The following is a 16,693-nucleotide window of genomic DNA, read 5'->3' as shown; positions in this document are numbered from 1 at the left end:
GGAGGCCAGCCAGGGCCCCAGCACCCTTGGCCGCTGCCCCCTGGATGCCCAGAAGGTGGGGACGTGGCTCAGTGCCGACAGCGGCTGGGTCGCCCCCTGACGCCAGCCCCAGGCCCTCGTAGGGGAGAAGGCTGCTGCCCATGGGTTCAGAGAGCCCGGCCTGCTCCCCCAGCCAGCGCCCCCCACATCCCCCACACGAGGGCTCAATGGGCTGCCCCAGCTCGGCCCTCCCTGCCAGGTGTCCCTGGACGGCCGCTCCAGGGGGTGCCTGCCCGGAAAGCAGATTCACAGGCTGCACCCTGTGGAAGCACAGCACAGAGGATGGGGTTTCCTGCACCCCCGAGAACCCACTATGGGGGCGTCTAGCCCCAGCCTCACACGTGCCCCTGGCTCAGCTCAGGCTCCAGAGCTGCCGGGCGGGGCCGGGTCAGCGTTGGGGGCCGGGGCCCCTCCCGCAGCCCCACTCCCTGGCGGCCGGCTGAGGCTGGAGGGCAGCCGGGACTGTGCCTGGAGAAGGAGGCAGCGAGGAATGTTGTGTGGGGGCCCGTGCCTGCTCCCCCTGCCATTCCTGAGCACAACCGCCAGCAGGGGAGCGCCCCACAGAGGCTGGGGTGTGGCTGGCGCCACAGTGGCCCAGCCCTATTCAGGGGCCTGTGAAGCCCGGCTCCGCCCGGCTCCTGTCCCCCAGGGCAGCACAGGTCCCCCCTCGCCTCAGCCACTGGCTTGACCCTGAGCCACCATGACCCCTGCCCGACCTGGTTGGCAGGTGCAATGGGGCCGCCTGGCCTTGTTCCCACGGCCCAGGCTGGTTGCTGCCTGCTCATGAGAGGCTGAGAGGGGCGAGAGGCCCCCCTGGGAGCCCCGGCCTCACGCCAGGCTACGATGCCTCAGCGCTGCCCTGGACGGCACAGGGGCCCTGCAGGCGTCATGAGCAGGCGGAGTCACCGCCTCGTCGAGGTCTCAGCTGGGTGGCCAGGCTGGCCTCTGTGAGCACCACCAGGCAGGGGCTGGGCGAGCTCCTGAGGGGTTTCCTGGTCTAAAGGACAGTTCAGGCCAGGTGGGACTGGAACTTGAAAGGGACATTCACACACTGCACACCCCAAGGCCCAGAGCAGGAGCTGCAAGGGGCAGCCCAGGACGGGCCATTGGCCCTGCAAGGGCTGGGTCCAGGCGCGCCCTGCTCCCTAGGGGAGGGGCAGCAATGCCATGGCCTGGACCCAAGCTGACCCAGCCAGGCGCCTGGGCTAGCCCAGGCCGCAGCCCCGTCCCTCCATCCGCCCAGAAAGGGCTCAGAGGCCGGGGTCTGCAGGGCCGGCTCCGGGAAGGCAGGTTCTGTGGGACCGGCTCCCGCTCCTTGCACCTGCTGAGCGCTACATCTGCCAGGCCTGGCCGTCCTCACCTGACACTGTTGTCCTGCGGCCAGGAAGCCCGCGGGTGGCCCTGCAGCCTGGACAGGGGCCCACCGCGCCCCCTCAGCCTCCTGCCCACACAGGCATCTGAGGAACGCATTCGGAGCGGAGCATTTCTGAAATGAAGAAACCCCCTTTCTCTTCATTGTTGCTGCGGTGGCGGCTGGCTCGTGAGTCGGGGTGTTGACTCCTGCCTGAGGCCACGCTCGCCGCCACCCCCCCCACCCACGCGGGGCCAAGCACGCACCCCCCGCTGCTCCCTGCCACCTTCAGGGGCGGCCAGTGCCCTCTGCCAGGACGGCCTCCCTGCCCCCCTCCCAGCTCACTGTGGGACGCAGGAGGCTGCTGCGCTCAGAGCGTCCCTGCTGCGCCCGTCCCGCCAGGGACCGCGGGTGCCAGAGGCCAGGTCGTGGCTGGTGCCTCTCCCTCCGCAGCCCCCAGCCGCAGAGGACACCTGTGCCCGGTCGAGGGAGGGACAGGACGGGGAAGGAAGAGGAGAGAGGGCAGGAGGAGGGCGGGAGAGAGGGCTCTTCGTGACCAGACCCACAGGCTCAGGTGGCAGACTCGGAGCAGGCCGGGGAGCTGCCAGACACCGGAGCGAGGGAGACGCCGCTGCCCGGGGCCGCTGCTGGCAAAGATGCTTCGGGGCTTCCAGCTTCTCTGTAAACCGCCTCCCTGTGCGACTGGGGTGCGGCTCCCGGCCCACGTCCCAGCGACAGCAGCACAGGTGGCCGCAGCGCGAGCCCCCGCCCCTGCCGCGATATCCATCGCCCCCTGAGAGTGCCCCCCGCCCCTCCCCGGTAGCCTGTTGCTTGCAGGATCCGATAACGCACACGCCAAGTCTGTCCCATTTTCTGTAAGCTTGAATTTTTTTTACAGTGTTTGTTTACTTATTTATTTTAAGATTTATTTCTTTATACAAGCACTGGGGTACAGGGCAGAGGCGTGGGAGGGTGAAGGGATTCACCAAAGACAGAGCGGGGAGCAGAACAGGCAGAACAACTGAAAACACTGCTGAGGGGAGCAGCGGGGAGACAGGAGAGGTCTGCTGCGCCATGTAGGACTCTCCCTGGCCAGGGATCGAACCAGCGCTGCAGACAGCTGCGGACAGCTTCACAGAGCTGAGGTCAACCCGCTGCAGCACCGGGGAGGCCCTACAGTGTTTGAGTAAAAAGAAAATCACAGCAAGCTAACAAGGGGCTGCTTGGGAGTGAGCGGGTCGGCTCTGGCGCCGGCCCTGGGCACTTTAGTCCTGCAGGTCCCCGGCTTCCCTCAGGACCTGCCAAATGGGCCCAGTGGGGTGGGCAGGCACAGGGACACGATTCGTGGGAGCAGCTGTGTGGCATCCATGCCACCCGTGGGGCAGGCCCGGGCCTCGCTGCCGAGGCCCCAGTGGGGAGAGGTGCTGTTTCACGGGAGTCCTGGCTGCGGGGCCCTGAGCTGCCCCAACAGCCACCAGCGCTTGTCCCTGAGCCCCAAGTGACCGCAATCCTTTCTCATAGACGCAGAGAGAAACCGGGCAGGAAGTCCACAAAACTGGTCATGCGGGGCCACAGTAAGAGCCGAGCCCGTCTGTCTCCTGCCCAGGACCAGGGGTCAAGCCTTCCTCCCTCCTCCACCAGCACTACACACTCTCCAGAGAACAGCGGCAACCACACCTCCGCCAGGCAGCCCACCGCCCCAACAGACCCAGGTCACACACAGACCCACAGGGCTGAAGGGCGGGGCTGGTTCTCAGGGGCGGTCTCCTCCCCAATAGCCTCCTAGGAAGGACCAAGTCCAGACTGGACAGGGCCTGTCCGAGGCCACAGGTGCCCGTGTGTCCACCCCAGTCTTCAGCAGCTGACACTCAATGGACCAGAGCGCCACCCCCGAGGCTGCCATGGGGCTGCCCCAGCCTAAGCAGAGGCTCCCGGGATGCGGCCGATGCAGGGACAGCTGAGTCTCCTGGGACGGCTGGCTGAGGCCACAGCTGACCACAGAGACGGCCGGCACGCGAGCTCTGTGGAGCTGGCTGAGGCTGCCCTCTTGCAGCTGACCCCGCCTCCCCGGCCCCACCGTCCTGAAGCTGCCCAGGGTCGGCGCCAGAGCCAACCCTCTCACTCCCAAGCGACCCCTGTTTAGCTTGCTGTGATTTTCTTTTTACTCCTGCCTCTCAGGCCACCGCCAGGCCAGCACAGGAGCCAGCAGCCCGAGAACCAGCCAGTGGCTCCCGCAGCCCTGCCCCAGAGCCGCTTCCCGCCGCGGAGGGACCCTGCTGCCCAGAGGCCCCAGCACTGCCTGCGCCCCAAGGCCTGCGCCAGGGCGACCCGACCCAGCACCTGCCAGGGCCTGGAGTCCGCGCCCCAGTTCGGAAGCCGAGGCATGCAAGCTTGGACCCCCATCGGCCACCCATCCGTGCTGGCGCCTGGCCCCGTCCCGGGCAGCAGAGCCCCCAGGGCCTCTGTATCCCCGGCTTCCCTCAGGACCTGCCAGACGGGCCCAGGGTCCTGGTCATGCCTGCGTCTTCCCGGCTGGGCAGGCTGCGCCTCCGGCCGCCTCTCCTCCTTAAAGGGAACCATGTGCTGGCCCTGACGCCAGCGCTGCGGGGAGGGAGCGCCTCCCCGGCTGTTTGTGTTCCAGAGCAAAGGAAGGAGGCTGCCTAAGAAGGGACCTGGTGTCCCTGCAGCCAGGCAGTCCGCCTGGTCCCCCAAGCCCCTCCCAGCCCTCTCTGCGCTGCGCCCCCCTCGCCAGAGCTGGTGGCTCCTCCTCTGACCAGTCCTGGGGGAGACAGGCAGGCGCAGCCCCCAGACAGCCCCAGGCTCCTGCCCCTGCCCCCGCCGAGCAGCCCAGCGAGCGCAGCCGTCGCTGCTGGTGGAGCAGACCCGATGCACCGTGCACACACGCACACACGCACACACGGAGCGCGCACACGCCACGGCATCCCTGAAACTGCGCCCAGCCCTCCGGGAAGCTGTCAAGAGGGCCCGACCCCCACGCCGCCAGGGGCCCAGCCCGGAGGACCCCCACTCACCGTGCTCCCTCCGAGGGAAGATTCTTTTCTGCAAACTCATGCTGAGGCTGGGACGGGAGCCGGGAGGCCCCGCCGCGGTCGGGTCCGGGGTCCGCGGCCGCCGTGGGCCAGGAGCGTCTGGACAGGAGCTAACGCGGCAGGGGAACTCCTCAACAGGACTGTTTTTCCTCGGCAGGGAGGGACGGAGGGAGGGAAAAATCCCTTTCCCTCTGCCAGCAAATCCCGAACGTCGCAGAGCCGTGGCTTCCAAATCCTTCCCTCCTCGAGCAAATGTGCCCAAAAGCAGCGGCTCTCGCCGAACCCGCCCGGCCCGGCGGCCCCGAGACCTCACGCTCTGCCTGGGCCCCGGGGCTGGCGCGGGCGTGGGGCCCCCGGACCCCCCGAGCCCCCCTTCCCCGGCCCCCACCCCGGGTTTAACGAGGCTGGCATGTTTGTGCTGGGGCGAGGGACAAACACAACACCTAGCGCCCCGGCCCGGCCGTGACTCATTCCCGCCGCGCACAGAGCCGCGCTGTTCGGCCAGGCGGCGACGCCCGCCCAGGAGGCTGCGGGCGCAGCCGTGAATGCAGCCTGTGTGCCCAGACGGCGGCCGCGGCGGGGCTGCTGGCTTCCAGATGGACAGAAGGCGCTCTGACCCCCGCCCCGCGGCTCCGGGATGAAAGGGGCGGCTGCCAGCCAGGCCGCGGCCGCTCCCGCCCTGCCCCCACGCCGGCTTCTGCTCCGGACGCGCCAAGACGTGCTATTATTTTAAACGACCAATTTGATGGCTGGTTTCAATAAATCCTTGGATCGCCCACCAAAAAGACCCGAGGACGTGCCCCACGGGGCAGAGTCGGCGCTGCACCCAGGGGAGGGCGGACGCAGGGACGGTCGGCGCAGAGGGGACCCTCCCCAGGAGAGCCGGAGACGCAGGCGGGTCTGGTGGAGGTCCCTGCACCCCCAGTGCCCGGGGCCCCGGGACACCCCGGCCCTGACCACGCCACTCTCCCCGTCCAGGGCAACCGCTCTGCTCCAGCTACCTCCAGCCGACCGCAGCCCCTCAGCCAGCCCTGCCAGCAGCACCCAGGGGTGCGTGGGCCAGCCGGCGCCCCACCAACACTACTGGCTCCCAGCGACCACTTTGTGTCCCAAGCCCTGAGACCTGACACAGAACAGAGCCCGAAACCAGCAGCAGCAGCTGTGGGGGCCGAACAGCTTGCTCTGCTGGGGATGCGGGGGTGGGGGGGGCAGGCTGGAGCAGGGGGCAGGGGAGAGGGGAGGAGGGAAGGAGTGTGGGGGAGGGAGGGGGAAGGGGAGGGGGGAGGGGGGAGCCCCATCACAGAGAGGGCACAGTTCAGTGGGCAGATGCTGCCCAGCAGCTCGGCTACGCATGACCCAAGGTCTGTGTCCCAAGGTCCGGCTCCGTGCAGTTGACTGGGGCTCGCCCCCCAAGGCCAACCCTGCTCCTCACAATCCGGGGACAGACATGACTTGCCCGGCAGACCGTTAGGGCGCGAAAGAATGTCCACGTTTAAGAAGAATTGTTTTAAATCGAGTCATCAGCTTGGAAAATACCACCGACTTCCTGGACCCACAGCAGGACCTGGGCGGGGACCGAGCCCAGGAGGGAGGGGCAGGTCCCCACGCAGGAAGCCCAGCCCTGCCCAGCCCCAGCGCGGGGGGTGGGTGAGGGGACTGAGGACGGCCCTTCTACCCTGGCCGGCCCTCCTCTGAGAAGCGGCTTCGCAGATGTGCAGCTGCAGGGAGATCGGCGCCGCATGTCCACGCCTGAGTCTGTCCTGCGGTGGCCGTGGCCTGGCCCCCATGGGGGCAGAGCGGGGCAGTGGGCTGCGGCGCTGGCTCCTTTTCTTGGCACGGCCATGCTTCTTTTTTCCAAAAGGGGCAGGGTCAGCCCTCAGCGGGCCAGCGGGCCAGCCCTCAGGGCCGGGCCGCCTGTGACGCACACGCTCGTGGTCTGGGAGGGCAGGTGTCTAGCTCACCGCTGACCTGACACCGGGCGCTCAGCAGGCACTCGAGAAACCGTGGACCGATGTCCTCGGCGACGGGCCTGGGCTCTTGGCACAGGGTCCCACTAGCCCCACCTCCCAGAGGGCCCCGCCGGCCCTGCCAGGCCCCGCTTCCTCTCCCGGGGCCATCCCCTCCAGCCTGACCAGAGCAGCCCTGGACAGAAAGCACGCTGCTCCCAGGCACCTAGCTTGAGGCTGGACCAGGCAGCCCTTGCGCTCTCCTCCAGGCCACTGCCCGCAGGTACCTGCACAGCACCTTCCGGTGACCCTGCCCTATGCAGAGGCCCCGAGAGCCCCGGGCCCCACGGCCCCTCCTCCGACTCCCTCAGGGGGCTGCTGAACTCCTAGCTGAGCTTGTCACCTCTACTGAGCCCAAGAACCAGGGGAGCCAGAGGTCGGCCAGTCCCCAGGTCTCCCACCTGTCCCCTGGGCGCCAGGCCTGCTCTGCCCCACAGGGAGCCCAGCAAGTGGCTGCAGACTCTCGAGCCTCCAGTCAGACCAGGCCCTCGTCTCTCAGATGGGCCCCCAGAGTGTGGAGGGACAGTGACCGGGGAGCTGGGCGGGGTTGATGTGTGGCCGTGAGCGCACGCCCCATCCCTAGGGTGCAAAAAATTTTGCTCTGAAAGGTCAGTTTTCCTGTTGAGCCAACCGGGTCATTTATCCTGCCCTGGAGTGGCCTCCTGCCCAGCGGAGTCCCGGAGCTGCCTGCCGTGGCGTCTAAATGCTTTGTTGTGTGCGAACGTGCTTTGAGGCTGACTAAGCCCCACAGTGTGGACCTCAGGCCGTGGGAGAGTCTGAACCCCTGGCGTCACCCTCACAGGGGACACGGCCTCTCCCCACCCAGCTCCACCCCAGCTCCCCATCGACAGGTGTGGGTGGAGGCTTGGAGGCTGAGGGGTCTGCCTGGCTCCAGGACTCAACGGGCAAGCCGCCCAGGGCTCCCTGGTGAGGGCCAGAAAGGCAAGCGCTGGGGTCCTCGGTCCAGGACTGGGGGTGCCAGAACCCCGTGCACAGCGAAGGGCAGTGGCCAGCCCCTCCGAGCCTCGGGACCATGGAGGCCAGAGCTGGCCAGGGCAAGCTACCCCGGAGGCCAACCCATTCTCAGTCCCAGACATGGGGTGCCGTGGAGGAGCGGACGCCACCCTGTGGACTCAGCTGGCACCCCAGAAAGCCCTCAGCACATGCACGGGGGCCAGGGCCTGGAGGGACATCTAGACAGCCTCCTGCCAGCCTCTCCTGGCCACCAGGGCCCCCGGCCCCTCCCTGCACCCCCTCCACTGACCACAGAGGGGCCTGCACCCCATGCCTGCACCTTGGTCCTTGGGCACCCCACGCAGGAGACCCCTGCGCCCCAGATGGGAGGCTGGCTCCCCACCCCTGACATCTCAGACGGCGTCTCTACAGCTGCTCCTGCAGTGTCTTCTGCAGGAACCAAGCCACAGAGTCTCACTTCATTCTGGAAACTTCTCTTGTTTTAATGCACAAGTGTAGTGAGTGTGAGTGAGTGCGAGTGTGTACAGGTGTACTCATCATCGTAACCCGCCTGTTCCATCCAGGGAACTGACCACTGAGAAGTCCTGAAAGCAACCTAGATGCAAGCAGAGGTCAAAGGGCAGAAGACCACATTGACACTGATGGTCAAAGGCTGCCTGACCCTGCCCGGAGCCTGGACTCTGGGAGCCCCAGAGCCCCCAGGAGCCCCAGGATCTGAGAACTCCAGGAGCTGTTTGCTCAGGAGCCCCGGGAGCCCCGGAACCGAGGCCCAGGAGGGCAGCAGCACCAGCGACGAGGCCGACAGCTGCTGGAGGACACGCAGGAAGCCGGGCCTCTAGGGCCACAGTCCCCAGCCCCTGCCACGCAGACCTGGCGCTCAAGGGGTGTGGTCTCGGCCCACACCATCTTCTGGCTCTCACTAGCCCTCGCTTGCCACTGTCTTGCTCCCCAGCTCCACCAGGGCCTCGAGACCCTCCAGCCCTAGAAGCCACACCCTGTGGGGTGCGTTGGGGTGCTAAGCAGGCTGGGACGGGGCAGGGGCGGGGAAGGGGGCTGTGCCTGTGCCACCACAGACCCTCATCTGCAAGGGAGCGGGGTGGGGGGAGCGGGAGGCGGGCTCTGAGACCATGTCCTCCTGGTGCTCTCGCTGTGCCCACCAGACGCCCCTCGTGTGCTCCTTCCCCTCAGGTGACAGCAGGACGGCCCTGCAGCACCTGCCTCCTCCTGCATCCTCTCCCTTCCGCGACGGCGCCCCTCGAGCCTCCTCCCCAGCCCGGAGGCCGGGCCTCTGTACTCCTACCCGCTCCTGCCCCTGGTGCTCCCGGGCCAGGGGTGTGCAGGACCACGGTGGAGGCCGCTAGGACAGCTGCAGCGGAGCAGGCGCGGGGCCACCCCAAGTGCCGCACACACAGAGCTCCCCACCGGGCCCGCGGGGCCTCGCCTCAGCAAGGGATCACGCAGTCACTCAATAAACATCTGCGCTCTGAGGACCAGGCACTCGGCTGCTTGTTGGAGACCCAACCCCTGGGACAGGGACCCGAGTGTGGGGTCGGGGAGGAAGAGCCCCGTGCCTTGGTGCCCCAGACGAGGGCTGTGACTCATCCCTCTTCGCATGCCCTTGGCCCTACAGGGCCCCCTTCCAGTCAGTATCCCTGAGCTGTTGCCTGTCCCTCTGGGAAGGGCGGGGCAGAGAACCAAGAGGCTCTCACCACCCTCGCAGCCCCCCAAAAGTCAGTCACAGCAGCCCCCAGCTCCCCAAGAGACATGAACTAAGTCAGGCCACCCCCCCGTCCTAAAGAGACCCTACCTCCGGTAGGGAACCCCTCTAGCCTCCCCAGAATCCTGCTGGAGTCAGGGCACCCCGGGCCCCAAGGAGACCCTGCCGGGGTTGAGCGTCCAGCCCCTGCTGCCAGCACTGTCGGGAGCCCACGTCGGGCGGCGCCCAAGGCCGGCCCTGGTGGGTGGGGCTGCTTCCCGCGTCCCAGCGAGGCCAGAGCAGATGTCTGGCAGATGTCTCTGCTACGTCAGCGTCAGCCCCGGGCTCAAGGGGAGGGAACCGGCGCTCAAACCCCACGCCTGGGGGGGCCAGAGCCCGCAGGGTCGCCGTTCGGGCTCCCCCCCCCGCCTGTGCCCAGCAGGCCCCGGTGCCACGGCCACGCCCTCCTGCCGTGCTCTGCCAACCGTGGGTGAGCGGCCCCGCCGGGGGTCATCCCGGCCCCGCCGTCCAGCTCACAGGGGGCTCCCAGCCTCAGGCACGAAGGCTGCCCAGACGGGGGCCTGGGACAGGCGCCCTGAGGCCAGTGGCCAGGATGGCGCTGGGCACACCAGGACCACCGGCCCCTGGTACCTCAGCCCCACTGGGGCAAGGAGGACCTGGGCTGCAGGGGCCAGGCCGGCCCCTCCATGCTTCCATGCGGAAAACCAGGAGGGCAGAGGACACGGGGCGGCGGGAGCGTGGGGGACGCCGTCCAGGCAGCCATTGCGTCTGGACAGCGGGCGCCGTTTGCTGGCAGCCTGCGAGGGGCAGGGCCCGCACTGCTCAGGGCCGGGCAGTGCATGGGAGGCCTCGGGCAGGGGTGCCCTTCCTGGCGCGAGGGGACAGAGGCGGAGGGCCACCCCACGCCGAGCGCCCCCCCAGAGGCCCATCCCCTCCTGTTTGCTGCGCTCGGTCCCAAGTCTGGGGGCGCCTGCGTGGGGAGCTGGCCAGGGCCGGGAGCACCGAGGGGCTGGGTGGGCGCCGGCTCCCCGCGCAGCCTTGGGCAGCCTCCAGCCCGGCGCGGGGGTCCAGCGGGCGGCATGCAGGACAGAGGCCGCAGCTGGGATGCGCGAGCCCCGGAGGGGGACAGGGTCCGGGGAGGCAGCTGGCCGGGGCCGCACCCTCCGCTGTGTTATAAGAAAAGGAACTGAAACTCTGACCACACAGATTACGGCATTTTCCTGTAAAATGTGCTCCTGGAAAAGTGGAAACTCCCTCGGACTTTGGAAGCAGGCTCGGCCGGCCTTCCAGGGCGCCCCGGGCCTTTGCTGCCATTTTAACGCTGCCGCCTTGTGGCCACTTGGGAAACTGCAGGCTCTGGACGCTGACCACAGAGCGTCACCCCAGGGCCCGCCGGCCGCAGGGCGGCACCCCTGGCCTCCGGCCGCCCTGTCCCCCGAAGCAGGCCCTGGCAGTGCCTCCCACGCGCCCGTGTACCCTCTGAAGTGTCCAGGCGGCGTCGGCAGAGGCCTCAGAGCTTCTGTCCCCTCCGTCCTTCAGAGGAGGAGGAATCGCGGCTCCCTCTTCACACACGCGGCTTTGAGACCGGCCGGCAGCCTCACACGTGCTGGTCGGCGGGCCCAGCCCCCCCAGGCCCTGGGCTCCCTGGGACGCAAGCAGCGACCGGCAGCTGCCCTGGTGCGGGATCCGAGCCCCCCCGGGCTGCTGTACACCCAGGAACCTCTGGAACAGTCATCCTTGAGGACGCCCTGCCTTTCCCCTTTAAGACACGCGCTCCAGGGCTCGCGTTTATTGTGCTGGGCTCAGGCGCACACAAGGGGACTGCTCCTGGGCACCAGCTTGGCTGGTGGGCAGTGGGGGGGGCAGGCCAGCGGAGCCACTCAGGAGCTGAGGGGCCATGGGGTGCCCAGCCCCACCACCTGTGCCCACAGAGCCCCAGGGCAGGGGGCCAGGTGGGGACCTGGAGGCTCCAGAACTGCCCGTGACCTGGGGCAGCTCCATGGGTGCGCCCTGGAGCCCCCAGCTCTGCCCTCACGCAGCCCTGAGCCCCGCGCCCGCCCCACCCACCTCAGGCGGGTCTTGGGGGACTGCCGGGGTGGTCACTGGGGTCCCGGGGCGGGGGGGTAGGGGCAGGTCCAGTGAGGTGGCACAGCCTGGCCTGGGGCTCCCGGTCACCAGCAGCCAGTGGTTGTGCGGCTTCTCCACTCTGTGGGCGTCCAGGTGAGTGTGCGCCACGACCTCAGCCTCCTTCCCAAAGCAGGTCCTGGGGGAGCGCAAGGCGGAGCTGGGGCCACTGCCCCCTCCCCCTGGCCCTCCCCCCCAGCAGAGCCCCCACGGGCAGGGCCCCTCGCGGGAAGGGAAGCCTCCTCCCCCAGGACCCAGGGCTCGGCGTGGGCGCCCGACCTGAGGAGGAGGTGCCGGTGCACGGCCAGCGCCCGGTTGGTGTGGCGGTGGCTGAGGAGGAGCCTGGTGTTGGCCTGCGGGGACAGGGGGCGCTGCCTGTGCGGTCAGCAATGGCGGGGGATGCGGTGCCAGGGCCACCTGCTGTCGGCCACACGGTGGGGACAGGACGGTGCGGCACGGCTGGGGCCGGAGCCCTGGCCCGTGACCGTCCCCATAGACTCGCTGCCGTTATCCGTGCCGGGCAGACGGCCCAGGGGCTGCGATCGCGACATGTTTGTGGGGCCAGAGTCGGCGGTCAGGCATCCAGCCCCTACCAGGAGCGGAAGCAGGAGCCTGGGCCCCACCATGCTGGGCAGACCCGGGGTCACCCCAGCTAGCCACTCTGGTCCTCCCCGCTCTGCAGCTGCCCCCACCCCCATGACTGCGGCCTTTAGATGGGGCCCCAGCAGACCCGTCCCCATCAGGCCTGGGCCTCCAGAGCCAGCTCCTGTGAAAATGTCCGACCACGAGCAGGACAAAAGTGCTGCCCCCGGGACCCCACACTGCCATGAGGCTGCCCCCAGACTCCCCAGGGGTGAAATGAGGACAGACAGAGGCCAGGAAGGAGGCGGCAGTGACCCTAACGGCTCACTCAGTAGCCCAGCCACCCCAAGGGGCTCGGACTGGTTGGTAAAGGCCCGGGGGTCACGCTGACCAGTGGCCCCAGCTGGGTAGCCGAACACACGGCCTCTCCTGCCCAAGGCCCTGCGCAGAAGACCACAAGGCAGAGGATGGGGGCTGTGGCCTCTCCCCACAGCTGGCTGCAGCCCTCTCAGCACCAGACCCGCACCCCCCGGGCCGCTCACCGGAACGGGGGTGCCCTCCTGCTCCAGGCGCAGCTGAGGGTCGGGGCAGGCGACCTGCCAGCAGTTCAGGTGGGAGACCTCATCCGTCAGGAACACCTCCTGCAGCCACGACCTCTTGGACGACCTCCCCAGCGTCCTGTGGTCACTGGACAAGTACAGCTGAAGGGAAGAGGCCGTGAGCCTCGTGCCCTGCCGCACACTCAGAGGGTGCCCCCGGGCGCGGACGGTGGGCAGTGGCTCAGGCCACCTCCAGAGCTGCCAGCTTCCTCCCCATCGGTACGTCCTCCAGAAGCCCAGACACAGCGTGGCCAGCGCAGCCTCCCCCCTCCGTCCCTCCTGCCTCCCTCCTCTCTCCTCCTCCCTTCCTCACCCCTTTCCCTCCTCCCTCTCCACCCCTCCTCCCTGCCCTGTCCACTCCTCCATCAGGGCATCGAGCTGACCCACACTATCCAAGGGCAGCTGCACCGGGTGAAGCACGCGTGTGAAGTGACAAGCTGTGAAACTGGCCACTGACACTACCCAGGGAGCCACTGGCTTCGGGCCGGCCACGCCCGGGAGCAGGCAGGTCCCACTGTGCCAGGAACCACCCATGCTGCTGAAAAGCCGGGGAGGCGAGTCCTGTTGGTCTAGACTGGCCACTGCACCCACCTTGGGCTCCTTGCAGGGGCACCTTCATGGGGGGCGGGGTGGGGGCGAGGCAGTGCCTGCCCTGGAGTTTCCTGACTGAGGGAGAGGTGGGCGCGGCCATGGGGCCACAGGTGGGCACACATGTTGGCCGGGGGGCTAGGCTGGCATGTGGAGCGGGAGTGCAGGCCTGAAGGCAGCGAACCCTCACCCGGGTCTGAAGCCAACAGGCCTCGGAGGGGACAGACAGGCCGGGACCCAGCCCGGACTGCCCACAGGGTCGGGTGGGCAGGGAGTGGCCGCAGCAGGCCTGGCCGGGCACTGGGCAGGGTAGCAAGGCACAGCCGGACACTGACTGGAGACAGGGAGCAGAAGAAGCAGGAGGCCTGAGTCAGACCAGATGCCACAGTCAAACGGGAAACCCGCTGGACACTCCTGGCGGTCAGGTCGGCTGCAGGCAGAGCCAGCACTTCTGCCGCCCCCAGGGGCTCCCTTCTCAGAGGTGCACCCGAGGGGCCGGGTGGGTGCCGGAGAGGCCGAGAGCTGCAGTGGCAGCCAGGGGAGGGTCCTACACGTCAGCTCAGCTAGTTTCTCAAAGCCGTTCAAGTGCCGCAGAGGCCGAGAGGCGTCCCTGCGCTCAGCTGTGAGAGCCGCTCTCCTGGACAGTGTAGCCCAGAGGCCCAACCCGGTCTGCCCTAGTGGCCTAGAGGCTGGAGCTGCGCCTGAATACTGAAGATCCGGCCTCGGCGAGAAACAGCCGGAGCAGCATCGCCACGGCTGGGGCCGAGCAACCCAGAGCAGAGCCACTAGGCCGCACCGGCAGCGGTGGCCTCATAGTTTCCCCATCGGCACCACAGGGGAGGAGCCTCCCCTCACAGACTGGCCTGGAGGCTGAACGGGCGAGCCAGGTGAGGCGCCCGCGGGGCCGCAGGGCCTGGTGCCCAGCACGAGGGGTCTCACAGGAGTGGACAGCCCGCGCACCCACACTCCCCGCCCGGGCGGGCCCTAGGCCAGTCTCCCTGCCCGGGCCTCCCCAGGGAAGTTGGCACCAAACCTTCTGAAGACGCTGAGGGCCTGCACCTGGCACTGCGGGAGGGACGGGGCCGGCCGCCCTGCCAGGCCAGCCCGGGACTCACCAGCTTGCCTGCCGCTCCTCCTTGGATCCCCAGACAGAAGCTCTGCCCATAGCACAGGGCCTGCTCGTCCGCGCTGCAGCCGTCTGCGCTGTGGGAGGGGCAGGGCAAGAGCGGCCTCAGCACGGCCCGCGGGCACCACCCCCAGACAGTGCTCCCAGCCAGAAGCCAGGTGGTGGCTTGACAAGAGGTCGCATCCTGACCTTGACATCCAGCAGGCCCCTCCCCACAGCAGGGGCAGGGCCAGCCTCCCGCCACTGACCCCCACGCAGGGGCAAGAAGAGGCGCGGCCACCCCAGGCTTAACTCAGCCCCGCTCTCAGCCCTCCGGGGACAGATCAGGTCGCTTTTTAGTTTTCTTGACATAAATGATCTGAATTTCAAAGTTTAAAGACTTTAAGGACCGGCTTTATTCCTATGAAGTAAGCACTGCTGTTCAGTTCCCAGCGTTTCCCTTGTGACCTCGGCTCTCCCGTCCCTCCGAGGATTTACTTGCTCATCTTCAAGATCTTCTCAAGTGGTTGGGGTAGGGGGGAGCAGTTAAATGTAGAAGAACAATCCCCCAGAGTAATTAATGCAACGCCGCCTTGCATTAGGCCATATATTTTTGATGTAAAAACAACAAAGCAGCCTTAAAAACAATGGAATGTTCAGAACAGCCCAAAGCATCTGGAGTTTACTCGGAAAGCCCGAGAGCTCTGCCTGGGAAGCGGCTGTGAGCTGAGCTGAGCGCCCTCCCCACGGCCCGGGCTGGGGCCAGCAGCGGGTCACAGAGAAGGTCCAGGGCACCCCTGCCCCAGCGCTCCAGCCCGGGGCAGCCCGCCCGTGCAGGCAGGTAGGAGGGGGCAGCGAGGCGTTTTTACCTCAGGACCATGAACGTGTTTCTGCTCATGGGCACCCTGGCCTGGGCTGCACTCAGCCCGCAGGGCACCTCCAGCTCATCCACCAGGTGGGCCTTGATCTCGTCTGGAGTGAGACACAGGCTGAGGTCCCCACCCAGGAACAGGTCAGCGGACTCAGGGAAGTCGGGGTTCACGACCATGACCTGGTGGCCGAAGTGGATACAGCCGTCCTCGGACACGGAGAGCTTCGTCTGCAAGTGGAGGGGTTTCCAGGCAACCCACCACCCCATGGTCGGCTCAGGGGGACTCCAATCCTTGGTGCCGCCAGACCCCAGCCTGCCCAGTAACCCCAGGGCAGCTGATGGAGACGCATCGTCCACACTAAGTCCTGAGGGCTGGCCAGGGCCTCTGCCATCGGGGCCTCACACCAGGGACGCTACCCTCGGCTTCCAGTCCCGGCTCCTGCAAACGTCCATCTTGGGCTGCGTCTCTAGCACCTGGGGAGTCTTAACAGGCGCTTCTCAACCACAAGGCTGGAGGACAGGAGGCCTTGCCCGTGGCGTTGGCCTGGCCGGCACGTGCTCCCGCTCAAGGATTCTGAAAAGGGTGTTTGACTGTGGAGTTACCTGTTGCAGGAGATTCTCTTTCAGCCGCCTGCTTCTCTGTATGAGAAGCTGCCCCTTGTCCCTCTTCGCCAGGAAGTCCTTCATGAGCTCCTGGTCCAAGAGAAACCTAGTCGGGGTCACCGGGCCACCCGTCCTGAACCACACAGCTCAGGAGCTTTTAGGTCAGACGCACATCAAGTTGAAAAAGCAAAATTTAGAACAGGTGGAAAGGTAAACAGGTGGGAATGTTTCTGGTTTTTTTTTTTTTATTATAAAATATTGATGCACAGAAAACTGAGAAAGGCACGGAAAAGTAAGTATGACCCCCCCAGACTGCCCCAGAGAGTGCGTCCTGGTAACATCTGGTGCCCACCTGCCCCCTCCCTTGGCCGCTCTGCCTGTGCAATGCTGGACTCCGAACGCCCCGGGCCAGCCAGACCGCCCCTGGGGCTCAGGGCAGTGAGGGCCAGGCCAGGAGACGGGACCTCCCGGAGTCGCCTGCCAGGCCCGGAGGTCAAGAAAGTGGGACTGAGACCAGAGGGAGTCCAAGGGTTTGCAGGGGAGCAAGTGAGGGTCCTCAGGCTCCCAGACGCCGGAGGGGTGGGGTCCTAGGGGTGCAAGGGGTGACGGGTGGGGCTCTGTGGGTGCTGGGTGATGGTGGAATTGCTGGGGTCCCCAGGTGAGAGGGAGACAGCCAGCTTAAGCATAAGCGGGACTGGGGGCAGGTGGGGGACCCCCCTGGGCTGGGGCGCCCTCCAAGCCCCTACCTCCTCCAGGTAGACATCCTCATTCCAGTTGCCCATCCGGACCCCCGGCCCATACAGGTTCCGCGCCATGGCGCTCGCTCCCCGCCGCCGCAGTTGGCGTGCCCGTCGCCATGACGACCGGACTGCGGCCAATCCGCGGCGGGAGCCCAGGGAGGCTGGCGAGCGCCGGCTCCGCGGGCGGACAGGTAAGTTCTCTCCGCTCCTGGACCACAAGGGGGCGCTGCGAGGGCCGCGCACCCCGCCCAGGTGTGGCAACCCCGGCAGCAGGTGCAGCCCGTCGGTCACCTGCAGGGCCGCGGGGTGCCCGCGCCCGCACCCAGCACCCAGCGCAGGCGGG

The 16,693-nt window shown here is 67.6% G+C and overlaps 1 protein-coding gene across 3 annotated transcripts; it reads right to left on the bottom strand.

Annotated features, from left to right (window-relative positions):
- Nucleotides 1-10,894: 10,894 nt before the first annotated feature.
- CFAP161 (cilia and flagella associated protein 161) lies at nucleotides 10,895-16,458 on the bottom strand. 3 transcript variants are annotated; one of them, XM_037511396.2, is made up of 7 exons: nucleotides 16,357-16,458; nucleotides 15,611-15,700; nucleotides 15,006-15,235; nucleotides 14,147-14,234; nucleotides 12,387-12,545; nucleotides 11,542-11,615; nucleotides 10,895-11,401 (listed from the first exon to the last, which is right to left on the bottom strand). In XM_037511396.2, the coding sequence occupies exons 1-7, from the start codon at nucleotides 16,423-16,425 to the stop codon at nucleotides 11,170-11,172; spliced, it is 942 nt and encodes a 313-aa protein (XP_037367293.2). In that variant the 5' UTR covers nucleotides 16,426-16,458; the 3' UTR covers nucleotides 10,895-11,169. The 3 variants fall into 3 exon arrangements, with proteins under 3 accessions (XP_037367293.2, XP_054551444.1, XP_054551445.1); XM_054695469.1 differs by having other exon boundaries at nucleotides 15,611-15,716; nucleotides 16,357-16,388; XM_054695470.1 differs by lacking the exon at nucleotides 15,611-15,700 and adding an exon at nucleotides 15,425-15,581 and having other exon boundaries at nucleotides 16,357-16,385.
- Between the last annotated feature and the right edge of the window lie 235 nt (nucleotides 16,459-16,693).

The sequence above is a fragment of the Talpa occidentalis genome, unplaced genomic scaffold (assembly GCF_014898055.3).
Source record: "Talpa occidentalis isolate TD23 unplaced genomic scaffold, MPIMG_talOcc4v2.1 talOcc4.14, whole genome shotgun sequence".
Taxonomy (NCBI): domain Eukaryota; kingdom Metazoa; phylum Chordata; class Mammalia; order Eulipotyphla; family Talpidae; genus Talpa; species Talpa occidentalis.
Note: the sequence above shows the minus strand (reverse complement) of the source record. Positions and strands in the feature narration are given on the sequence as shown.